This window comes from Podarcis tiliguerta, assembly GCF_965153285.1.
Source record: "Podarcis tiliguerta genome assembly, chromosome: 7".
Taxonomy (NCBI): Eukaryota; Metazoa; Chordata; class Lepidosauria; order Squamata; family Lacertidae; genus Podarcis; species Podarcis tiliguerta.
Window position 1 is genome coordinate 88,252,549 of NC_139540.1, and position 26,951 is coordinate 88,279,499.

The 26,951-nt window shown below is 42.5% G+C and overlaps 1 protein-coding gene across 2 annotated transcripts in view; it reads right to left on the reverse strand.

Moving 5' to 3' along the window:
* Positions 1–26,951, reverse strand: part of ADCY2 (adenylate cyclase 2) — a 131,208-nt gene that overhangs the window by 92,285 nt on the left and 11,972 nt on the right. For both annotated transcript variants that reach the window (XM_083448575.1, XM_083448574.1), the window contains exons 2-3: positions 22,280–22,477; positions 4,112–4,273 (exon numbers count right to left, since the gene is read on the reverse strand). In XM_083448575.1, the coding sequence (XP_083304701.1) occupies positions 4,112–4,273; positions 22,280–22,477 (360 nt within the window). The remainder of the gene's footprint in view (positions 1–4,111; positions 4,274–22,279; positions 22,478–26,951) is intronic.

Below are 26,951 nucleotides of genomic sequence, written 5' to 3' on the forward strand. Positions count from 1 at the left end.
GAAGCTTTTAAGCAGAGGTCGGGTGGGCATCTGTCATGGATGCTTGAGCGGAGATTCCTGCATTACAGGGGGTTGGACCAGATGACCCCAGGGGTACCTTCCAACTCCACAAATCTATGATTCTATGATATGCAACCCCCAGTCTGCAAGGCAAGTCTGGGAAATCACCACACATGTCAGTATCCATGGCAATATGGCCCCTAGCTAGATTAAGACACTGGAGGGGAGCAGGGCTTCTCCAGAATACCCTAAGCCCTTTCTCATATGGAAATGATACAGAGGAGAGCACAGAGGGGTATTTTACCAAGCTGCTCAGTAGTTAAGAAACTTGCACAGACCACTTGTGTGTGTGTGTGCATAAATACACCCTATACAGCCTACACACATATATACAACCTAAAATTGGACTTTATGAACTACAAAGTGATAGGAAACTGTGTTGCAGAGTGGCAGGACAACACTTCCTTGGCGCAATGTTATATAACCTCCATGAAATGAAATGGGAAAAATTAAGGAGAGTCACCAAACTGCAATCTGTAGCAAACAAGACACGCTGGGAAAAACACACAGCCCTCTAATTACTGAGGCATGGAAAACAGAGCAGAGGTTTAAAGACAAATGCTCAAAGTGGCTTAAAGGCTAAATTTTAACCTTTAAAATTAGACACATTGCTTTTAATTAATTCTTTTGGGGGGAGGGTCTTGATTAGATTGAAATCCATTGACAAATACCAATGTGATTTTGTGCAGACTTGTAAAGAGCTGCTTGCCTGGTTGCTGGCAGGGAATAAAACCACAAGGCAGGGAAGTTTTTAAAGCCTTGGGCAAGTGAGGAAAGATGTTGTGAACTCATAGCTTTAGAGGTTCATTTCCGAGGCTGTGCTTTGCCCCGGTTTGGGCCATTCTCTTGTGTGCCCTTTGTAGTGAGAAATGTCACAGGAAATGCCATCCAGTTCTACACCTGTCCTGAAATAGCTGCACTGGTTCCCAATTACAACCACGAACCTTGTGACACCTTAAAGACTCCAAGATTTATTGTGCCATCAGCATTCATGGACTGGCTGTGAGGAGTGTTATCTTTAGCTGGCAGATTGTAAGGCAGAGGAACAACGGCATTCAATAGGGCCTGAAAGGCTGTGAAATGCAACCCTGGGCCATTTCTTTTAAAAGCTCCAATGTATGCAAAGAAAGACCTCTTGAGCCTGACCTATGCCACCAACCCTATTCTCTTCATTGTAATTTGCTCTAATATTATATTTCTAAATTTTAGCCTGCTCTGGGACCTGGGCATAAAAAGCTGCTAAGAAATTCAATTAATCATTGTCATCATCATTGTCTCATAGTTTCATCACCTTTGTATTGGAGGAAGCTACTGATTCAGCCTTGGCTGTCTGTTTGACATGCAGTAAGCTACTCATGTACTCACTTGTTGGGGGTCATGTGGTTAGTAGCATGTATACATTTCAAAAATTAAATGAAATGAATATGATCCCAGCAATTTAGAAAAGTACTGTGCTTAGTAGGCAGCACAGATTCTTCCCGACAAAGTTTCTCAAGTGGCAGAGATGCCATTTCAGCATGTCCACACAGAGATTGGCACAAGCTCCGTGCTGACTGCTGATGGCCCAACTTTTGACATGGAATTAAAGAGCAAAAACTCCACACTCTCTGATGATATTGTGGGCAGTCCTTCCTTCCTCACTTTTGCTTTTGTGCTGCAGTTGGGAAAAAAAATGATGACGAAAAGTCGACTGTGGAAAAAGCTGTCATCTGGGCAAGCCACAGCTCTGCTCACATCTTTCGAGATGTGGCAGCGCTGCAGCAGGTGACACTTCCCCAATGCATCCCAGACAAGGCTGCCTCTGCCAGGGAATCTCTAGCCATTGGACGGCTGGAACGGCTCGCTCGGCTTGAATCTAGTCTGCCTACCAAACTGGCCAACGGCAGGAAGGCTTGGGGGCAGGCATCCCTCGAGCGGTGGAGCTGACTGAACTTGCAGGCTTCACTCAGGTCCGCTCCTCAGGTATATAAACAACTATCAAACCACTTCTTTAAAAAAACATCTTTGGACCCAGCCACTATGGCCAATTATCGCTCCGTCTCAAATCTTCCATTCCTGGGCAAGGTGATTGAGAAGGTCATGGAACAACACCAGACACACCTGCAGGATGCAAACTATTTGGACCCCTTCCAGTTGGGTTTGAGGCCTCATCATGGGACTGAAACTTCCTTGGTCACACTAGTTGATGATCTCTGGCAGGCTAGGGACAGAGGTGAAAGCTGTTTTCTGACTGTGCTGGATCTCTCAGCAGCTTTCAGTACTGTCACCCATTGTATCCTCCTGGACCAACTAGACGTGCTGGGAGCTGGGGGCACTGTTATACAGTGGTTGCACTCCTTCCTCCAGAAAGTAGTGGTAAGGGATTGTGTCCAGAAAGTAGTGGTAAGGGATGAGTGGTCAGACCCCTGGGCTCTCACTTGTGGGGTGCCTCAGGGCTCCATCCTCTCCCCCTTGCTTTTAAACATCAATATGAAACCATTGAGAGAGATCATCCCAGTGGGCCAGGTGTTCACCAATATTTGGATGATACCCAGCTCTACCTCTCTTTTAAATCGGAACTAGTGAAGGAGGTGAACATCCTGTGTGGGTGTCTGGAGGGGGTTGTGGGGGTGGATGGTGGTCAACAGACTAAGGTTGAATTCCATACTGTTTCTGGGGACAGGGAATGGGATGGTGTGGGGAATTCCCTGGTCCTGAGTGGGGTAAATATGCCCGTAAAGGACCAGGTGCACAGCCTGGGAGTCACTTTGGACTCACAGCTGTCCGTGGAGGCACAGGTCAATTCTGTGTCCAGGGCAGCTGTCTGGTCCAGGTCAGCTCCATCTGGTATGCCAGCTGCGACCCTCCCTGCCTCTGCCACTGTCTTGTCAGAGTGGTACATGCTCTGGTTATCTCCCACTTGGGCTACTGCAATGCACTCCATGTGGGGATACCTTTGAAGGACTCAGAACCTACAACTAATCCAGAATGCGGCTGCCAGATTGATGACTGGGAGGGGCCACAGGGACCATATAACACCAGTTCTAAAAAGTCAACACTGGCTCCCAGTACGTTTCTGATCCCTGTATACCTGAAGAAGCATCTTCTTTGTCGTCCAGCCCAGACACTGAGATCTAGTGCCAAGGGCCTTCTGGCACTGAGAGAAGTGAGGCTACAGAAACCAGGCAAAGGGTCTTCTCAGTAGTGGCGCCCACCCTGTGGAATGCCCTCCCGTCAGGTGTCAAGGAAATAAACTATGCCTTTTAGAAGACATCTGGAGGTACAGAGAAGTTTTTAATGCTTGATGTTTTACTGTGTTTGATATTTTAATTTGTTGGAAGCCACCCAGAATGGCTGGAGCAACCCAGTCAACTTAGTGGTATATAAAATAATAATAATAATAATAATAATAATAATAATAATAATAATAATCAGGGGGAGAACCTGACTGTCAAAGCAACATCCATATGGTGCTTGATAGTGTGCATTATTTGCCTTTAGAGTAGAAGTCATAAAACTAACTCAAATGAGGCTGTGGAAATGCTGAGTCAAAACCTGGATTCAGTAAATGGGCTAGACAAGGACCAATAAACTGAAGCAGACAGCTAACAATGGATGTGCTATGGATGCAGAGTTCCCACATTCTGTGTTGTGGAATGTATCATCGTATGTAGCAAGCCTTGATCTGTGTGCTTTTTAAAGGATCATATATTATCCTTGGGAACCATGAGAAGTTTTGCATGACATAAATGCTATGAAATGTGCACAGGCCCATCTATGTAATATTCTTAAGCATTCTGCATCCTTTTAAATATTAAATATGCAATATGGAAATATTAAACTGCAATTGCCCCAGTGCAGCATCTCCTTGCATGCAAATGGCAATCCCAGGGCATACAAAGAGCTTCTACAGAGTTGAGGAGCTGACTGTCCCAATGAAAAATAGGTAAGTAAGCAATGTACAGTGCAAGGAGACAATTATGCTTCTAATCACAGACCACTTATGCTTGATGGTAAGGATGATCATCAAGTCATTCACAGCACATAATGACCCACATCACTGGAAACATACCTGCCAAACCAAGTGTTCCTTGATTATGTCTGTTGATGACAGGCAGATACTTAGCACAATGGTATGTGATGCAGAGGTGAAAACGCTGGCGATTATAGCATCCTGCATGTTGAAGGGCAACATGGTATAGACCACAAAAATGATGAATAAGAAAAATGACACCTGTGCAGAAAAGACAAAGACAATACTTGTCAAAAGTAATTCTAAAAATATTTCAAGTACATGTTATCTAAAATTACAAAAGAGCTATTTTAAGTATGCACAGGATTTCTTAAAAGGATTTTTTAATGTGATCAACAGATAAACTTACACGGCCTTATCACCACCAGCTTTTTTAAAAAGTCCTGTTTGTTTCAAAAGCAAATTGCTATAGGGTATGGTTCAAGACCCATAATCCCTCTCAGCCACACAGAACTAGCTGCACTGCTCAGCATCAAAAATCTTGTTGTGCATAAATTCAGGAACAGGTTTTAAAACAGGGGTATGTTTGCCAGGTTTTCTGGCTTACATGTGTTTGGGGATTTGTTTTTACTGCAGTCTGCATAGTCTGCTGATGTGCTTTAAGTTTACAAATTTATTCAGGATTTCTTTGCAGTTGAGCCATAATAACTAATCTGTGTGAACAAGAGGCTCTGTGGTAAGTGGTCCTGCTACTTAAGACTATAAGCAATCCCTTGCTGAATCAAACAATGGTCAACAGAGTCCGACTTTCATTGCAAAACTCCCAGCAACCAATCTGCTTGTGGTCCATCACAAATTTTCCAGTGGTTCACCAATAGCCCACATTCTACTTTTAGTTTTAAAGGGATGTACATTGTTGAAGAAGTATGTGACATTTAGAATGTTGTACGATGCACCCATAGTCATATACATATAAATTAAAACGTCAGCAACCAGTTTGCAAAGCTGGAATTAGTCACTGTAAGTTTAGAAGATTTAGCTTTGATGTCTCAAATATTTGACAAGCAAGAAATATGCAGCAAGAAAGACAATACCCTCTTCAAATATTGAATAGCCACCCAAAAATGTGGATATGAGATATGGGGAACATTATACTTTTCAATCTCGAAGCTACAAACATGAATCTGACCAAACTGCGGGTGGCAGTGGAAGACAGAAGTGCCTGGCGTGCTCTGGTCTGGACACGACTGAACGACTAAACAACAACAACATACTTTTCAATAAGAAATGCCACTGTGTGCTAGAATTACCGTACTTTTCATCCCCAGCATTCAGCTTCATTTGGGGAGATTTGTTAATGAAAATGGGATTTCATATGTGAAATTTCTCTAATACCACGTCAAGTCTTAAAGAGAATGTAGAATATTTACTCCATCCTTCTGTTCCAGAATGAAAAACAAAACAAAAACACGTTTATTGGAATGCTGCCCCCTTCACACCATTGGGGGAAGGAGTAAGAAAATGACACTTTGCACATCGCCAATGGCCTATAATTATCCAGGTGGCATACTTATTCAGAGTTAACACATTCTGCAGAATTAAAGGTGATTCACAAACAGCACTGGACAGAAATAAATAGGATTTCTATTTCCATCTGTCTCAGACCGTGCTATATTAGAAGGCTGTGCAAATTCTAATGATTAAAATTCTAAATTTAGCCTAGAGTTTCTGGCTATCAGTGTCCAGCTTGTAATACGGGTATGGAGCAAAGCTCTCACCACAAGCTCAAGTGTTTTACAGTGCAATTTGATATATGTATGATCAGAAAAATCACCCCATTGGGTTCAACAGGACTCCGTTCCAGAGAAGAGTGTACATGTTTGCATTCTACTGGCCTAGGCCCTCTCAAACTAGAAGAGCCGCCTCCCTCCACCAACACCAGCCACGTGAAGCAGCCTGATCACTCCCTTTCATTGGTCGGGATATAGGACAGTTTATTTCCCATGGCAAACCTTGCTCTCTAGAATTCTTTGCTCCAGCATCTCCACTTGCAAATCCGTTTGAGCACATTGAGGCACCATCTGAATCAGCATTATATTAATTCAGCAGGCATATAGCCTGGCCGGCTGGTGTAGTATCCTAACTGGCTTGATGATTAGGCAATGTTAAGGTCTTCTTCTCCAAACTGAGAAGGAGCCATCAGAGGAGATGCCAGCATATTCTTTAGCCTGAGTAGAAACCAGTGCATGAACTTGAGGAGGATTAGAGAACTGCCAGCCATTTAATTATTACCACTTTGGACCCACTCTTACTCTCTTTATAAGTGAAACAGTCCCCCAGAACATGTTCAGTTGAAACCAACAATCACGGTTAGAGGGAGAATGCTGTTCTAAATATTTGGGATGATGCACACTAGATTTTCCGTTTTAGAATTTCCAGAGCTACTCTCTTCAAGATTGCTAAAATCCCTTGGCCACATCTCCAGGGACAGAAAATGATGAGGAGGGAACTAGTATCTGCTGCGAAGCAAGCTGCTTTTGCTGTGTGGTGGTTCTCTGTGCTCAAGTGATATGGTGAAGTTGCACTGAAGTTTGGCCTTTGGAAATTCACTGTGGACGAGACAGGCCTTGGCATGGGCTTCACCACAGAGCCCTGTCTGCTGCTGCTGCACTCCACTCTGAAGTTAGAGGACTACCGTAAAGTTAGTTGCAAATTGAGTTGTATTCGTGCAATAACACTCTCTCTCTCTCTCTCTCTCTCTCTCTCTCTCTCTCACACACACACACACACACACACACCATGTGTCTTGGTCATACTGATACCCTGAAAAAATGATATTCCATTTCTCCCACCTTCATGGTTTCCCCCTTCATTTTCCCCTTTCTTTTGATAGGTGTTTCAATAAAACTTATTTTATCCACTTTCTTTTGGTTGGTAATTTAGAGGTGCCAGTAGTCTCACCTTGATGGTTAGTAATAAAACTGCACAGCTGCTGTCTCCTGGAAAAAAATGTATTTGCTAAGTGCATTCTTCTATTACACAGATCAAGGACAGACCTGCCTAAATGGGGTCCCAGCATACAATACAGATTGTGGGCAGGTGCTACTTCCCTATTATTGCTCCAACTGGCAATAATAGGTCACCTCATGAGTGGGGCTGTGTAACATGGGTGAAACTAAGAGCCTAACTAACTAACTAACATTAGCTGATAATGGGATTGTTCCTTAGGATGTGGCACTGCCTCCTTATGGCATAGAAGACCAGCCAAATGACAATTCATAAGCCCATGAGGGAAAGTGTACACTTGTCTGGCTTTTGTCTGCAAATGTATAGCTTGCTTTATTGAAGTCTTGTTTGCCTTTTGTTCATTTATTAAAATGCTGACTGCTGTAAATGTGTTTAGAATTTTAAATACATAGTAAATATTTTTATTTTCAAACCTGCTAGAACAATACGTTATGGAAGGAGGAGTGCTCAGCAAAGAGGCTCTGTACGTTCTTTCAGAGTGAAGGTTCAGGGGAGTAAGCAAGAAATTGGGACTGCCTGTAATTCCAATAGAGGCCCCTGGTGTGTAATAAAGGCAAATCTAAGATCCGGACAGGCAGTCTGCTTACAAAAAGGATCTTATTGTAGAACTGAGGAGGTTTGGCAGCTGCTTTTGCTGCTAATGGAAATGGGAACAGCAGAAAGATTTATAGCAAGAACTCCTCTTCTTGTTGCTTCTGTTTTTAGATAGGTTGCAGAGCAGCTGGCCACATTTGGATACAAATGGATGGCTGACCAGGTTTGATCCAAATCCAAAAGGTTAAAAGCTAGATGCGTTTCAGGGCTACAGACAAATATGATGGTGATTTTTGTCCCAATAGCAAGCATCATACCGCATTTTACAATTTTTTAAAAGCTATGGGAGACAGTTTGAAAATCAAGCCGCATGGCCTCCAAATAAGTGTATGGTAGCTGCAACAAAGGGATGATAAGAGAAATCAACCAGAACAGCAATACAAATGACTGCCACTCCTGTGAATTCTATAAACGAACAGGACAAATAGAACTATAAAAGGTATGGCTGGAAGAGCCCATGGAGAAAACAGGAACAGGAAAATGCTATTGGCTGTCCAACTGATTATTCACCAGGGAGTATTCACCAATTCTCCGGATAATATTTCGACACCAATTAATTTCAGCTCTGCAAACAGACATCAGAACAATGCTGTGGCTTTCCAAGAGATTGTGCAGCGTACAAGACTTCACTAAAGGATGTAATTACATGTCACATATATACACATACATATACACCTGCAAACAGATTAAATGAAGGCAGTCTAGGAAAAGGGATTTAGAAGTGGTGCACAGCTATGTGTTTGGCGTGTGTGTGTGTGTGTGCGCACCTAACTCTTTCCCTATCCACTCCAAACCACCAGCACCCAAGCCATCCCCCACATAGGGTACCAAATGTGCATTTGCCATTCAGTAGACCTATTTGGAGTCTCCAAGTGAAGAACTTTGGGGCAAGTATGAGCAGAAATAATGGGCAGAAATGGCAGGAAGCTCCTCATCCCCCCCCCCAGCTCTCTCCGTGCTCCTATCACCAGCCTCACAGTGCTGTCAGGATTGTGCTTGGAGAGGCAGGTTCTGATGCAGGAGGAGGAGGGATCTCCCCTCCCTGACTCAATGCCAGCTGCTTCAGAAGGAGGTGCAGGGATGCCGGCACTCCCCCCCCCCCCAGCAGCCTTCCTGTGGAGTGCAAAGCCTCAGTGTAGCCTAAGGAGGGTTTGTGGAAGCAGAAGTGGGAGGCGGAAAAGGCGGCGGCGGCAACCAAACAGAAGCCAGAACTGGAGAGTGCAGTCCTGTCACCAGAACAGGGCACTGCCTTCGCAGAATGGAGCAGACCCACCTATCCCGACTGAATGTATGTTTGTGCGCGCATGCACACACACCATCTCAACATTCCTGCAAGGTGAGCAAGTCTTCTGAGCTAGCGCATCCCACCTCATATATAAAAGCTTGTTGGACAGGACGTGGAAACTTGTTGGGAGATCTATGTCATTTCCGTCCTCTTCTTAACTTCTCGCTCTGCTCTGGAATACCTGAACCTGTGTCTGCTGCTGAACTTGCACCATTACTTGCTTAAATAACAACTGAATTCATATTTCATATTTTTGCTTGCATCATTTGAGGCAGGTTAGTCCCCGCCCTCAAATGCTGCTTTTCCCTATTCAAGATTTTCAGAGGCTTTAGAAGGCTAAGATAAGGATGCAGGAGAGTTTGTAAACTACAGGTCTCCCAAAGTGATATCAACTGACAACAAAATATTTTAAGGTGGAAAGAAGTGGATTGCAAAAGAGGATGAGAAGAGATGGAAAATGACCCTGTAATACAGTACATCTCTAATTTATTTATTTTAAAGTGTCTTTCCCTTCTCACTGACAGTTTTGGCCATAAAATATTGTGTTGTCTGTTGCTCAGAGACTGAGATAACTTAATTCTGAAATTTAAACTGTTTTCAATACATCAAGCAGACAGTAAAGAAAAACAGCCTGGACCAAGATATTTTACAGAAATGTTATTTCACTGGTGCTGTTGCCCAACTGACACACACACTTGCCTGCTCTTTACAACAGCGAGTCAGATTAACCCAAATGATTAGGCAGATGTTAGAGATCTGGGTTTTAAAACAAAAATTATGAGATGTACCCGATTTCCTCCTTCAAAAGGGCCAGCTTTCAGCACCAGCAAAACAACAACTGCTTCCCCCCTTCTCCCAGGCAGCAGGGTACTGCCACTGCCAAAAATAGCACATGAAATAGGAATGTATTTGGTTTCATATGCTACACAGAAACAGGTAGAACATCTTGGTGTGGAAAGATTAACTGGTCTGCTTTGAAGCTCTCTGTGAACTACTGGGCTTCTTACGGGAACTCAATGTGGAGTAAACACGAATAGAATCAGAGGTACTAGCTCTCATTGATGTCTGCATGAAATGTAGAGCTACTAAATAAAGCTGCCACCTTTGTTTCTTCAGTGCAGCATGCCTAGCTACCACCCAATATATTTTTATCCCATAACCCTCAGCCCTAACCTGGCAAATAGCCAGAGTGGGGGCCTCCCTATGTTTTCAACTGCAGGTCCCCTCACCCCTGACCACTGGCCCAACTGGCAGGGACTGATAGGGGTTATAGTCCAAAATATTATTTGTTTATTAAATTTATATGCCACCCTCCATCCGTAGATAGAAACACATTATAAAAACACAAAATACATAAACAACAAAATAAAAATAACTCCCTCCTCCCACAAACACATTTAAAAGGGGTACATTTTATTTATTAAATTTGCAGCGCCCCATGTTTGCTACTGCTCACCTAACCTAATTAAGGCTAAAACCCTATGCACACTTAACTGGGAGTAGGTCCTACTGAAATTCCAAGTATATAAGTGCATAGGATTGCACTGTCTGAATAATACCTCTTCCATCCCCTTTTAAAGACTATTACTTACTGCAGCTTGGCTTTTCTTAGTCCCAAACAATACCCTCTAACCTGCTGTCTTTTTTGTTGTTGTTAAACATCCAGTTAAAGGAGAGTTCTGGGAAATTCATAGCACTAAAAATTAATACCACTTAAAAAAAGGTATTATGCTACTGCTTCTGTTTAAATAATAATTTAAGGAAACCCTCCCAGATCTCATGAAGACTTCAAGCCCTTTGCTCCTCCAAAGGCAGGGAGGCAGGGAGAGTAAGCAAAGGTTGCTTTGCCATCATCACATAAAAAAGTTGCAGTCACACCCTGCTCAGGGCCAGCCCAAGACATTTTGCTGCCTGAGGCAAAGGACAAGATGGGTAGCTGACTCTTACTGCAACACTGGCAATGTGACAGCATCCTCCACTGCATTTGAGAACAACAGATAGCTTAGGGGGCACAAGACAGGCCACATGGCACAGATTGCTCTGTTCTCTGCCACCCAACATTGTCCCACTCTGCAAGGTAACACTACTCCACTTTTTGTAAAAACCAATATTTTCTTCAATGCTGAAATCCAGATATCACAAGTTCATTTTCTTTTTCATGCAAAAAGTCTATAAGGGGTTTCCAATCTTCTGTAAATATCAACAATGATTTTTCACTACTTAAACGCATTCACTTTGTCATCTCAGCCAAATCCATTAACTTTAGCCACCATTCCTCCAAGGCAGATAATGTATCTTTCAATCTTTGTGCATATAAAATCCAATGTGATGATATACTGAAATAATGTTCTATGGTTCTTTTCTAACTGTATATCCTTTATTCCTAATAGGAAAAGTTCTGGCTTCTGTTGAATGTTAACCTATCCCCAGCTCCCCATTCTGTTTCTTCAGTCTCATCCATTTGCTTGAATTTTTCCATAGTCTCTTGTTTTTTGTACCAAATCAAGTCAAAATCTTTCTAATTAAAGGTAAAATCACTCCATCCATTATGTCCAATCTTTTCTGCTTAATTTTATTTGTTATAAAGGAGTAGTCTTTTGTTTTACGGAGTATCCTCAGTGGAATTTCTTTCAGTATACAGTTGTACCTTGGAGGTTGAATGTAATAATAATAATAATAATAATAATAATAATAATAATTTATTTATACCCCGCCCATCTGGCTGGGCTTCCCCAGCCACTCTGGGCAGCTTTCAACAAAATATTAAAATACAGTAATGCATCAAACATTAAAAGCTTCCCTAAACAGGGCTGCCTTCAGATGTCTCCTAAAAGTCTGGTAGTTGTTGTTCTTTTTGACATCTGGCAGGCTTTCTTTATGGCGTATTTTTATTGCATGTGGACACTTGATAATTAATTTTCTACTTGTAAAAAACTTATTAGGCATTTTGGTGTTATATAAATTAAATAATAATTGTTTTTCTTTTTCCTTCCTTCCTTCCTTCCTTCCTTCCTTCCTTCCTTTCCATTGTTGGAAAGTTTTGTTAATCTTGTTACATAAAATAAAGCATTAAATAAATAAATAAGCAAGCCATTGTCGCTGTGGTGAAGTGGCCATGAGGAACCAGCCCCCTCTCACTTCCACCACCTCCAGAGCCTGCTGTTGCATAACAATCTGAGGACCAGGTTAAATCAGGATGGAGAGCAATAGGACAGATCCACTGTGCCAGCAAGACCTGTGCCTGCTCCTTGGTTTGTCTGCTTTGCCTTGTCCTAACCCACATTGCTGGTTTTGATATTTCAACCTTCTTATTGGGATGCTTGCAGAATTCAGAACCTCCACAATGAACAGACCTGACCCACACACCTCCCAGACTAATGTGCAGACTAGAACACAGATATCCTACAGATTGTGGAGTTTTGCAAAATACTGCAATGCAATTCTCAGCTCAAAGCTTGCACCAAGCTACACAGGAATGCGTACATTTAGGACAATTTAGGAATTAGAATAAGAAAATATGTAATATTTAAATATTTATTATTTTTGTTTCAATTTTTAAAGCAAAAATCCCATTGATATGAAAACAGAAGGCAAATGGAATTATGAAAGGAACGCATGTGCAAATGACACTGACTGGAATTTGACCTCTCTCGCTGCCTGCCTTCAGATTTGGAAACACTTTCCCTCATCCATTATCAAGGGAGCTCTCTTAGCCCTAAAAAGCTTGCCTCATCGGGCTCAGTTGACAACTGGCTCCAGAACTTTCATTCTTGAGCCAATTGCTTGCAACTCTGGACTGTGAGACTCCACTGTTACCCTGTTGCTTCAAGGTTATCCCCGCTGCTCTCACACTGGCCACCTTGAGATCTTTTCCTAAAAAAGATTTATGGAAAATTAATGTTAGCTATGCAAAAGGGTTGACCTGAGCTTCTGGAACCACGATTTCCATACCTGGCACAGAGGTCACAGCAAAAAGCAGTAATGAAAATTTTGACCTGCCACTTCATTATTTCTTCACTAATTTTTCCAAGCAGCTTAGATTAAAATGGTTCCATGACAAAATGTGCTGGCTATGTGACAAAAGCATAAAGAGGAGCAGTCAATAAATGCCACTTCTCCGTATACTTTTATTGTGGTCTGAAGGCTTCATAGTCTTCTCCTAAGACAGCCATCAAAAAGCTATCAAAAACTGCAATAGCTTTGGCTCCTCAGTTTTCAACTTTATCCGGACTGTTCAGATTAATGAGGATGTGCATTATTAATCCAACACCTAGAGGAAAATGACACCTAGCAGCAATTTCTGGCACAAAGCAGTATCCTAAGCAAGGTATTATGCTCATATTGAAAACAACTGAAGGCGATTGCTGCAAGCTACAGCCTTCAACCTATGTTTCATTTTCGAGAACAACTCCAAGCAGATTGACAAGCTATGAGTAGCGTCTCTTAGACACTGAGTCTTGCTGAAGAACAACAAGCAGCTCCAAGGTTGATCAAAACTACCATACTTTTCCTTGTACAACAAAGCCCCTATTTTGGGGGACTCAAATTTAACAAAAAGGGGGGGAGATTCCCTGAAGTTGTTGTGCTTTTTGGGGGGAGGATTACCCCCAGTTGTTGAGCTTTTTAGGGGGGATGCCAAGAGTTGCCCACCTGCTCTACCCATGTATAAGACAACCCCTAATTTTGAAAATGACACCTGGCTTAAGAGCAGTACATGTGAAAAGGATCTAGGAGTCTTGGTTGACCACAAACTTGACATGAGCCAACAGTGTGTCCAGTTCTGGGCACCACAGTTCAAGAAGGACACTGACAAACTGGAACGTGTCCAGAGGAGGGCAACCAAAATGGTCAAAGGACTGGAAATGATGCCTTATGAGGAACGGCTAAGGGAGCTGGGCATGTTTAGCCTGGAGAAGAGGAGGTTAAGGGGTGATATGATACCCATGTTCAAATATATAAAAGGAAGCGGACACGGAGCAATGGATCCAAACTACAAGGAAGAAGATTCCACCTAAACTTTAGGAAGAACTTCCTGACAGTAAGAGCTGTTCAACAGTGGAATTTGCTGCCAAGGATTGTGGTGGAGTCTCCTTCTTTGGAGGTCTTTAAGCAGAGGCTTGACAACCATATGTCAGGAGTGCTCTGATGGAGTTTCCTGCTTGGCAGGGAGTTGGACTCAATGGCCCTTGTGGTCTCTTCCAACTCTATGATTCTATGATTCTATGAATAAAAAAACATAGTCTTATACACGGAAAAGTGTACATAAAGCAATCACAACTACAAACAGTTCTTTACATCACTAAAAAAAGTGATGACAAAAAAATACAACCTTCAGCACTGTGTTTTGACTCTGGTACTAACATTTTTCATTTGCTACTTACATACATTTTAACAGATTTTTATGGGGATGTGAGTTCACATTTCAGCTTGATATGAATTCGTAAAAGGATGTTATGGAATAATGAAATGTGTGTGTGTGTGTGTGTGTGTGTCAGTGGTTGCACACATGCCAAATACATGCAAATGGAGAGCTGCCTGTACTCCCAAACAGAAGAAGGTAGAGCGCTGGACAACCCCTAGTATGGGAGGTCTTATGTGCCTTTTAGACACCAAGAATACAGCACAAGACTTTGCCAGCTTTTTTCTGCAACCTAATCCAAGGGATGTGGGTTGGCATGACATGTCCCCATCACCACACCTATAAAGAGCCACACAATCAGGTTGGAATGGACTAAGTAAGCCTCTCTTTCACTTCTGTATTCCAAAGGTGGTCTTTCAATGAAAAATCCCTGGTGACTTATAACAATCTATCTGAAACTTTAAATGAGATTTATTTGAGAGAGATATTTGGATTCTTAGATAACACAAAGCAGATGGAGTAAACCAATAACAGAACTACAGTTTTTAAACTACTCTACTCTTGTCCCTTCCCCCCACCTTTCCTGCTCTGCCATTTCCCGTCTCATGAAACACTTCCCCAAACAAAGCCTTTACACCATCTAATAAGAGTCCCAAGACAGCAAGCCGCAAATATATCCATCACAGAATCTGCATGGATTTCTGAATCTGACATTCTTAGCTCACGTCCCCATTGCACAGAAGGCTTGGAAAGGAAGTTTGATTGGGAAGTTGGTAGGTGAGATTCTGAAATAATTAAAGAAGGTCTTAGGTTTCAGGGTGGGCAACCTACCAAAGGGGAGATTGGTTAATTGATGGCCTATGCACACAGCTAATGTGGAACAACGAAGATACAGTTCTCTACCTCGAGAATCTACATTTGGATTTGTGGAAGGCTTCAGGGTAGCGAAGACAGAGCAGCAAGAGCAAATGGGAGTGAATAATCCGCACACTCCTTGAGTGATTTCACCCGCTGGGCATGATCCCTGAACTACAGTAAGTGGATGGACCATGGGAAGATGTGCGTTGGTGCGCATGCACAGAGAAGCCACTGACTTTTGTGGGAGGTAGAGTGCAGCTTACAGTGAAAAGCAAAGGTGACCCATGCTGCTCTGCTCCCTTTTGCCTCTGGTCTACCTCATCAGTCACATGTGGCCCCCAGAAAATTGCCCTCAGGCTAGAAAAGATGACTCACTCCTGGAGGACAGCAGCCTCAATTGTGTACTCCGTTTAAAAAAAAACAAACCACTGGAAAAGTATTGCTACTATTGTTAAATCGCTTGACATAAAGTAATTCAAGAGCTACGCAATAAAAGTTACACTAACAATTGGAAGCAACACAAGGCAGACTTCAGTCCATGTGCCCAAGTTGCCTTCTGCTTAAACAGCAATACAAAATGGAAAGCTATAGCTAAACAAGCTGTCTGAGCCCAATATAGTGCAGTTTCTAGCCCTTATTTGCTTGGCATAACAGCAGCAACACCGATGAACATCCTCAGGTGTTCCCCTTCAGTCACTCAGCTGCTATTCCCTTTGCATCCACAGAAAGGGATTCCCATTACATCAGGAGTCAGGTTGGACTAGAAGAGCTGCAGGAAGGTGGCCTTCTACAGTCATACTTCGGGTTGAATACGCTTCAGGTTGAGCACTTTCGGGTTGCGCTCCGCGACGACCTGGAAGTAACGGAACGCATTACTTCCGGGTTTCGCTGCCCACGCATGCGCAGACGGACAAAATGACATCATGTGCATGAGCGGAAGCGGCGAATCTCAATTCGCGTACGCACAGACGCGGGTTGCGTTCACTTCAGGATGCGAACAGGGCTCCGGAACGGATCCCGTTTGCATCCTGAGGTACCACTGTACTTACAACTGCTCGTACCGTTGAATGATGAATCATGACAGCATCAGGCCAGCAGGCATCCTTGTTCACAGAAGAGGATGTGATAAGATTTTTGCCAATTCCCCTTTCTCCTTTAACAACCCTCCCCCCCAATAATCTGCTTTGGATGATTTGGGGAAATAAGGGAAAGTCATCTCCCTTCCTCTTCTGTGAGCAGACACTTCCCACTGGCTCAACAGCTCTTGCAATTATGCAGCAGCACAATCAGATATCACCCCGAGACTTCCTCCACTCAATAGCATCATATATAACAAGATGTACAGAGACGGGAGAAAAAGAGATTTGTGGATGTTTATGTCCATAAAGATGTTGTCAGACTGAGCAAAAGTTATGTATGGGTTGTAAACATTTATCTCTGTTGCTGCATTTGTAGAATATCAGTTTGCTACAAATCCTGCAGACTTGAGAGTTATAGCCTTTCGGGTATCTTTTCAAAACATGCTGGGCTATGAAATGCAATGAAATTCCCATGAGATGCCTTTCAAAGCTAGAATAGTTCCCTTAATATGTCCTTTGAATCTTCGAGTAGCCAGTACAAACTCACTATATTTCATTTCATCTAATCATTTCCAACATGTTTGCAAAAATATCAGTCTCTAATGCCCCATGAAAACCTCCAGCAGAGTCAAGTTCTTCAAGCTGGAGAAACATTCATTTATATTCCACGTTCAGAACACCTTTGGTTTATGTGAAAAATAAAGACTCTTTAAAAAAACCACTTGTGTACTAAAAAGCATAGGACCAACCTTCAGCTCTAAAATGTGCTAACTGGAAAACAGTCTAGAATCTCACGTATTACAACCCAGCCTCCCTTGCAGTCACATTTTACTTACATTAGAGACAGGATAGAAATGGCAGGATCAATGTGAGTTTCTCTTACGCACACACACAGATAGAGAAGCAGCCCCAGAAACAAACAGCACACAACACAAAAGCATCCCCCCACCCCTGCCTACAGACTTCTGTGGGTATCTGCCAGCTCAGTTCAGCAGTGACCATTTTTCCCTTGGGAAGGAAACTCAACAAACAGACATGTGCTCATAACTTGCCCTTAATTAAATGGTTGATTAAAATGGGATTTTTGAAACCTCAGAACATTACGAAGACGCAACAGATTTTCAACAGATCAGTGGAGCGCACACCACTGCAATATTTGTGAATGTTTGACAAAGCCCAAAGCAATGGAAGGAGAAATTGAAGGTGGTTACTATAATGGCCACAATCAGAAGATGCCCCGAACCTCAAAGCAAAAATTTAAAACTGCTGCAATCCAGCCATTCTTCACTGGACTGTTCTGAATTTAGGCCAGATTATACCTTTCACCAAGTGGATTCTCCTTGTCAAAGACAAGCCACCCCATTCTTATAACAAATTGAATTTGCAGGCTCTGCAATGGCCAGAGGCTGAAAAAGTCAGCTGCCTCATCTATACTGCCCTTCCTTTTAATGTATAAATATAAACGCCTGTTTTCAACAATCCATCCTGATCTCTTAACATTCAGTCAAATTAAATATATACACTATTTGTTCATACTTCTGCTGTCTTAAAGGGTTTGAATGAAGCAGGCAGGGCACATGTTTCATGACTGAAGGGTTAAGGAAGCAATCAACTATGTTAACTAGTACAAATGCAAAAATGTTATGTTTTATTTCATACATGATTTATAATACTTATGGATTATGATTCAGACTTAATGCTCGCTGAGGTGGTAAATCTGTGTATGGGCTGCCACATTTCCTACATCAAATGGGGGTTCTTATAACTGAATGCCCCTCCAAACAAAAGTGACCCCCAAGTGTCAGGGGAAAAGGTCCTAACCTAATGTTCCCACTGACATTCTAAACTTCCACACATGAAGAATATCTGCATATCAAGGCTATTTCCAGGTAACTTGGTTTTGTGCTATTCTGCACACCATCACTGTAGCATGAATCACTGATTTTGAATATGTAAGCATGAACACTTAATTTTGTATATGTATACAGCCTGATGGTTGCCAGGGGGTGATTTACAACAAAACAGAATAAAATCAAAGCCGTAATGGGGGGGTGGGGAATCACACAATCAATTTTTAAATCACAAAGCAATTAATAAGAGCAGCAATTTAGACAGAAGTTTACAGCAAAATTCAGAACTTAAAAGTTCTGGGAGAATAAAAAGGTCTTTGCCTGGCATCCAAAACGCAGCAGGGCATGCTTCTCTAGGGAAGGAACAGCATTAATGGGGTACCATTACTGAAAGGATTGCTTTCCGGGTCACCACCCACCCCACCTCAAATGGTGTGGCTTGGGTTTGAACGCGGGAGACCCAGCAGTCTGGGTGGTCTTGGCAAGTCTGCTACATGCTAATCTTTCTCAAAGTTTTTACAGAGGTATAAAGAGCAGAAGATGTGTTGTAATCTTGCCCTTTGGGTAGATGAGAAGGTAATGTAAATTAAAGAAAAATATTGTTAATAATATCACATACAAAACCAGAAAAATATACCCTCGCTGGAAGACGAAAGACATCTCAAGTTCCATAAGGTAATATGTTTGACTTTCCTAATCCCTCTTAATTCAAATGTATAAAGTTTAAGGATAGAGTTAGTACAATCACTGGCTAGTTTCAGCTTTGGGGGTTTTTGCATTAGCCTTTGACAAATGCCAGGTGACCCACCTTACTGGGGGGGGGGGAATTGCCTTCCCTCATTTACGAGCCCCTTTCAGTTTTGACTTCCCTTCTTTAAACCTGGACACATTTCATTTTTAATCCACTAATGTTTGTTCATTTCAGTGAGTCATTGGAAAGCAATGAGGGAGACGGTTCCTGCTTGTCCGGCTGGCTGCAACGCGCCCCTGCAGCTGGCAAGAAATTCCTTGATGGTTGCCTAAAAGCCACTTTTAAGCCATTCTACTGAATTCCAAAAACGATACTTCAAGCAGAGATACTTTGCAATGCATTCCATCTTCTTGGCCTGCAAAATCTTCTGACAGTTAAATGAGAATCACAGCTTGATTTCAGCAACCTGATAGGCCTCCATCAGATCTTCTTTCCATCTCCAACCTGTGCCATTTCCCATATAATCTTGAATCTCCTTATGTTATGTACTGAAGTTCTCACCCTGGGCCAGCAGGGGGATACTGTAGATAGTTATGCAAATGAAGGATCGAAAAGTGACGTTCAGTGATTGGATAGTTTTGTATGCAAATGAAGGATCGAAAAGTGACGTTCAGTGATTGGATAGTTTTAGAAAATGGCAACAGTTACAATTGTTCTGGAGCTCCATATAAGCAGGCTGACTGAGCCCCTCAGCTTAGTTCTGTTCTGACATCTGAATAAAGAAGAGCTGTTTGAAGAATCGCTGTGTCGTCTGCTATGTTCGCCCACAACTTAACACCTTAGAAATCTCAACACTAAAGAAAATATTTGCCACCACTGGAACATGATGTCTGTGGCCAGCACTGGGAAGACTAAAGAAATGAACACAGGAGACTGGAACTGAGTTGAATTAGGCCACAACTTTAGTGATTAAAGGTAAGAGTATGTTTGGTTGAGGCACCAGACATGCATCCGGCATCCAGCAAGGTGCCTGATAGGAACCCAGCAGGGTTAATCCTGTGCTGACGAGTCACTGCCGACATGGATCAGGTGCCACGACCCCGCACAGGTGCTTTGGTCAACCAGAAGACTCCCAGATAGAGTCACACACACACACCCGGGCCACTTTAACAGGGTACCCGCATTATCCAGCCCAATGCCTTATCTGCCAGAGTTGTGACGGTTCTCATTAGGAGGCAAAAACTTGAAAACCAGCCCATTTGCTTGCAGGACAAAATTCCTCCCTGGCCCCGAATATGGCGACCAAGTAAACCATAGCAAGGTCCTTGCACCAACTTGCCTGCTCCCCCACTGAGTGGGTGGGTGGTAAATCCCACACCAGCCAGCAAAGAGGGCGCTCTGCCCACCCACGCCCCTCCTAAATACAGCAGAAGTGGGCACGACCCAGTCGGCCATGCGGTGGGTCCAGCATGGCTGGAGGGGGGGGCCTCAAGGGACCAGCCCTCTCCCAGCCTCCTGAAACTGCCACTCTCCCAGAGTCTCATCTGAATGAATTTGCTTAGGCTTTTCATAATGAAAAAACAAACTAATGTAAACAAAATTTAAAAAACAAAGAAGGGTTTCTCCAGCTCTGCTAACAGGCTGGGGCAGTTGAACCTCCTTGCTGACATCAGCAAGACCCTAATCTGCACATGGGACACTCTGTCCTCACACCAACTAGACTAGAAGGAACTCAAGGATGTGCTCATACACCAGGGGAACATGTGATGACAAAGGGATAACATGAAGAAGAGGGCAATGAGATCTACAAATTTAAAAACCAAGCCAGATAAATTACAACTGAAATAAAGATTTCCTAAAACTTTACACATCGTCTTACAAATGTCATTTAAATGCATCCAAAAACACTGCAGAACATAGTCATAGAACTGTAGCGCTGACCCTGAGGGTTATCCAATCTCTGCAATGCAGGGATCTCAACTAAAACATCCATGGCAGATGACCATCCAACCTCTGCTTTAAAACCTCCCAGGAAGGCGAGTCCACCATCTTCCAAGGGAGGCTGTTTTGCTGCCAAACAGCTCACACCATCACAAAGTTCTTTCTGGTATTTAGTCAGAATCTCCTTTTTGGTAACTTCAAGCCATGGGTTCAGGTCCTGGCCTCCAGAACAGGAGAAAACAAGCATGTTCCACCCTCCATTTGGCAGTCCTTTTGATATTTGAAGATGACTCTCCTATCTCCTCGCAGCCTCCTCTTCTCCAGGCCACGCATCCCCAACTCCCTCCACCGTGGTCAACGTAATTTAACCATCTTCTTAATGGCTGGTATAGCAACAAGGCATGTAAACGGTAAGCATCCGGTTGTGTCCCTGCTTCAAACCTCTGCCTGCGTTAGGGCTGAAGGTGGTTTGCCCAAATCTAGAGATGGACAGAATCTCCTCCAGTCCAGGGTCCCTCAGGTCACTGACTGAAGCTGCAGAAGCTGAAGCCTGAGCTGCAGCACCCAGAAAGCGCTGCTCTGTTTAACAGGCAAAGTCAGAAGGCCAGCTGCCCATTCATTTCAATTGCGTTCAGTTCAATTGCAAGAATACAAGTTACAGTAAATGCCTCTAAACAAAGCCCATTGAAACAAATGGAACACTGTATGTTTGTGAGTGTATTTGCGTACACAATAAAGTAACAGAAAAAGAAACAAATGAAAATCAATGCATTGCTGCAGCTGACCATTAATATTTGTCTTTGTCTTTTACCATACTTCTGCAATCTTTCAGAAATTCATGGAGGAAAAATGTGCAGCGTAATTATACTTGATACCTGCTTAGTTATCAGTGGAAGACTATGACCTACGGCTATTACACCTTTACAGGCTGTGTTTATTCTAGGTAACCATAGAATAAATTAAAGGGATTTATCAATTTATGACAATATTTCCCTGTGAAAAAAATGTCAAATACATCCACTCTACATCTCTTTAGGACTTTCTGCATATTAGCCATTGCCTTGCTTTAAAATACTATTTGAAATTAAAGAGGGATGTAGAAAACAAAGCAGACTATGGTGTGAGCAGCCCCCCTTCCAGATTATTCTATGACTCAGCTAGCTGAACTGCTGACCCAAAAGGAGAATTCTTCTATCACTTGACCAAAATTCTAATAATTAGCTCTTTATAATGTTAGAGACATCACATGGGATGTTTTAAAGGGCAGTCATCAGACTGGCATGCCCTTGTCCAGTACCCATTTGTTTCAATAGGGTTTGTGCAGAAGACTTTCCCATATGATTGTGCCCTACTTAAAATACATAATTATTTCTATCTATGTTCTCTAAAAATGTTCTTTGGGAATGTTGGATTTTCAAGTAGAGATCTGCAGCCTTTGCATTGGAAGTTTTCCCAACTGGATCAAGGAGTCTTAAGTGTCAATTCTTGAAATCCGTGACCTTTTTTTTTCCTCCTTCACATTTCTGACAAAATAATATGGCCCTCTCAAAACCAGCAAGAATCAATTTCATACAAAAACTTACCTGGTCCCATGGACAGATTATTCCACCAAAACACATGAAGAGATATCCCATGGCAACCAGACACACCCAAACGACCAAAGAGAAAACACGAAGGAACTTCTTGAATAATGGCTCTATACAGGCAAGGATAAATATGGTGAAGAAAATTGCCAGGGCTGTTGGAACAGTTACTAGGAAGGCCACATGGTCCTCCGTTTCCTGAAAACAAGAAGAAAGGAAAGCTTACTACTCAACCCATGCAACAGGAAACCAACATTTTGCTTTCATTACAGTGGTACCTCTAGTTACGAACTTAATTCATTCCGGAGGTCCATTCTTAACCTGAAACTGTTCTTAACTAGAGGCATGCTTTCGCTAATGGGGCATCTTGCTGCCGCTGCGCCACCGGCACACAATTTCCGTTCTCATCCTGGGGCAAGTTCTCAACTTGAGGTAACTCTTCCAGGTCAGCGGTGTTTTTAACCTGAAGAATTTGTAACCTGAGGCGTTTGTAACTCAAGGTACCACTGTATTATGAATCAACGAACCACCAGATTTGCCAATTCAAATCAATTGCCTACTTAAGTGCGAGACTTACAAAACCTGGAATTAAGTTTTCAAGAGTAAACTATTCTCTGATTAAATCAAGAGGTGGAGAATGACAAGGTGTACTGATTTGGTGAGAGCAATTTAAGTCACTGAGGAGGGAGGAGCAATTTTGTAATTCATAGAAAAACTTGTAATTATTTCCTGGCTGCTTGAACAATTAAAAACATATCAGTTTGCAACTTATAGTGCATAGCTGTCAACTTTCAGATTTGAAAATAAGGGATCAGCAGCCTTGAAAATAAGGGATCAGCAGCCTCACCTGTCCCGGGGACAGTCTACAGCAGTGTTTTTCAACCTTTTTTGGGCAAAGGCACACTTGTTTCATGAAAAAAATCACGAGGCACACCACCATTAGAAAATGTTAAAAAATTTAACTCTGTGCCTATATTGACTATATATAAAGTAATTCTCTTGAATAGGAATCAAATAAACACAAAGAAAGTATTTTATAATTACTTTATTATGAAACAGTAAGTAAAAAGAAACATGAAAAATTATAAAATACTTTATTCAGTGCGCAACCTGGGCCTGTTTGGCTGAACACAAAGCTGATATTCTGGCTGGAATCGAAGAAAGACACACACGTAGCTCTTCGTCAACAGCTCTCAGTCTCTCTCTGTATTTAGTTTTTATAGCAATCATGCTTGAAAAGCTCATCTCACACAGATACGTAGTGGAAAATGGGAGCAATGTCAAAATAGCTTTGTTTGCCAGAAGGTGGAACTCCTTGGCAGTATCCAACCAAAAACTGTCCAAAGGTAGATCAGCAAATCTTAGCTTGAAACCACGATTTTGTCTCAGTTCAGTTAGTTCCTCCTGCTCCTGTAAAGTCATGACCTTTCCACCAACTGATGCTGAGCTATAAGGGTCCCTAACCCAGTCAAGGCATTCAGTGGAGACTGAAGAGAAATTAAATGACAACTTCTCCGGTCCTCCTGGTGACTCGAGTCGCAACGTCTTCTTCTCTCCGCTGCTGCGCACACTGTGCTCGGGCGGGAAGGAAGTTGGAAGATGATGTCATACTGTGATAGGTCCAGGCTGGAGTCTGGACCAATCACAGCCCGGACATCAGAAAAGTGGAGGGTGTCCCCCCTGAGGAGCGCCAATCGGCGCCCCTGCTGGCCGAGGGTGGGGTCAAAAACCCCACCCCAACCATACCCAGGACACACTCCGGCGCCCGCCTAGTGGGCGAAAATTTGATATTTTTTTTTTAAAAATCTTTCGAATTTTTAAATTTTTCCCATGGCACACCAGGCAACATCTCGCGGCACACTAGTGTGCCGCGGAACAGTGGTTGAAAAACACTGGTCTACAGGATATCTAACAATCCGAGATAGCAGCGGGAAGCAGCGGGAAACAGCGCTAGAATAAGGGAATTTCCCGCAAAAAAAAAGGGAAGATTGACAGCTACGTAATAGTGCAATCCTGTATTTGCATGCTCAGAAGCAAGTCCTACTATGTTCAATACATGTTACTCCCAGGCCATTTCTATACAACTTCTTTATTTAACAATCATCCTGATTTTGTTTCCAAAAATTTTTGCAGGAAGGTCGAACTGTGTCAGCTATTTATTAAGCACTCATCCTGGTTTGTTTGCAGAGAGGTTATACAACATCAAGCAATTGCTATCTCACACTTGCCGGCATTTTCTCCCATTATTGCTTGATTTACCACAAAAAGTAGCAGACGGGGGGGATGTGCTTGTTGCACACGAACACCAAATCAGCTTTAACGGAACAACCTGCTTCTCTGCCCCAAATTCACTCAAATCTCTGCCATTGTTTAAAACTGCCATTTTAAAACCTGCCTTCATTTTTGCTCCCTCCCCCACCCCGACTTCATGCAAATCCGGGATTGTGATGAGGCACTACAAACCCTCCCATGGGGGCTGCGTGATGACAGCCTTAGATTTTTCTGTGTATAGGAAATCACAGAAAAGCAGACTAACTCATCAATGTTTGATAGTTTCATATGGGTTCACTAATTTCCCACTGATCCCTCCTGGAGTCAGTTTTTTGGAAGCTGCTGTGGTGAAAGAGATGCACTGCTTTTGATCTAAGCCATTTCTTCCACCTGCACTGTTTCTGTCAGAGGTTTTTAAAATACCAGCTCTTAAACCATCTGAACCCAGAACCTTAGTGTTTCAATTGAGTTAACCACTTCTTCTGATAAACTAATCCATAAATTCATTGACCATCACTTGAATGTGGAATTAATATGATCCATTTAGGAAATTATTAATATAACTCTCTGTCTTTTATGAATATATAATGATTCTCAATAATCAAATTCCTCTACAGTTCTTTGTCTAGAATAATCTTTTTACAGTCACATCCAATCTTCCATATTTTTATTTATTTATTTGCTCATTTAGAGGCAAGTACCGTATTTTTCGCTGTATAACACGCACTCGACCATAACACACATGTAATTTTTAGAGGAGGAAAATCCATAGGCATGCCACCCGTAGGCATTCCCTCCATAACACGCACAAACATTTCCCCTTACTTTCTAGAAGGAAAAAAGTGAGTGTTATGGTGCAAAAAAATACAGTAGTTTTCTTGAGCTCCCTCTGCTTTCAAAAGTACTTTAATTTAATGTACAGTATATTTCTGCAAACTAAGTAGGGATCTTTAATATCCAATATTCACCAAATATTGTTTGCACTAACCCCCCCCCCCCCCCGAAATGCTTATTTCATTGAGCTTAGGGCTGCAATTATATACTCTGGGAGTTGACATACATAGGATTGCATTGTAACTGTTTATTTCTATTATCTTACCAGATAGTATAATTTTTGCATACAAAGACTTATAACCTAATAAATGAGGATTCCACATAGGAAGCAAGCATCCTCAATCTTTCCATTTTCTAGAACAGCCTTTCCTACTCCTGATGTTGTAGACTACAACTCCCATCAACACCAGTCAGCATACGCCAGCATACACACAGCATGGCCGTGCTAGTTTGGGATGATGGGAAGTGTAGGGCACAATAGCTGGAGGGCACTGGATTGGGAAAAACTGTTTCAGAAGGGAGCAGACCTTGCATCCTCTCTTAAATAACAGAATAGGTTAAGCATGGCAGAGCACAAGAGCTTGAGAACTCTACAGGGCAAGTTAAGCAGAGGTAGGGTGGCCATCTGTCATGGGTGCTTTAGTTGAGATGTCTGCATTGCAAGGGGGTTGAACTAGATGACCCTTGGGATCCCTTCCAATGCTACAATTCTAGGACTCTATTACTGTAAGTCTGTGCTGCTTACTTAGAAAGGGCAAGTCCCACTAATGGGGCGTGTTTCAAGGAATGTGTGTCTATGACAGCGGCCTAATTCAGCCAAACTTCATGCAATTCATGTTTCATGGTGAAAACACTGAAGAGAGATCATATACTTTTGCATCATATTTAATTTATTTGTTTATGAATCTTATACACAGATAGCTTGTGAGACCAGTGAAAGACGCCTTAGTTTGCTTTGCAACCTCCTGAGTAAAGGATGTCATGCAAAGCACTGGGGGCAAGAATGGCTCAGTTTTATATTTCCTTGCTCCAATTACAAGCAGACCCTGACTTGGGCAATACTTTTAAGCCAGGGATCTGTGGCAGAATAAGCACGTCCACTGCAACCATTGAAGGAGAAGACTGTCCTGCGCATACCTGTCTATGGGCATCAAAGCATCCGGCCGACCACTCTCAGAAAGACCAGGCTGAATGAGGCAGACCTTCCATCTGATCCAGGAAGGCTCTTACAAATATTGACTTGGCTTGCTTACTAGGCAGCCTCTGCTTGTCCTGCCAGCAGGGGAACGTTCCCACTTTACGGGGCTGAATAAGCTCCACTGCTACGTGGTAAAAAAGAGAACTTAAAACCCCTATGCACTCTCATCTTAACAGTAAGCCTTCTATCCATTCCTTCCAAAAAGCTACTAGGATATCCCCCTGAACGTGAAGCCACTTAGCCTGGGCTGCTTCAAAAAATGAAGCTGGCTGTTACTCAACTTGGCAATTGTATTAGAAATATGGCATACAAATGAGTTAGTGAAGCTGTTTAAAGCACCACTGATTTCAGTGGGAGACAGGTATGCTT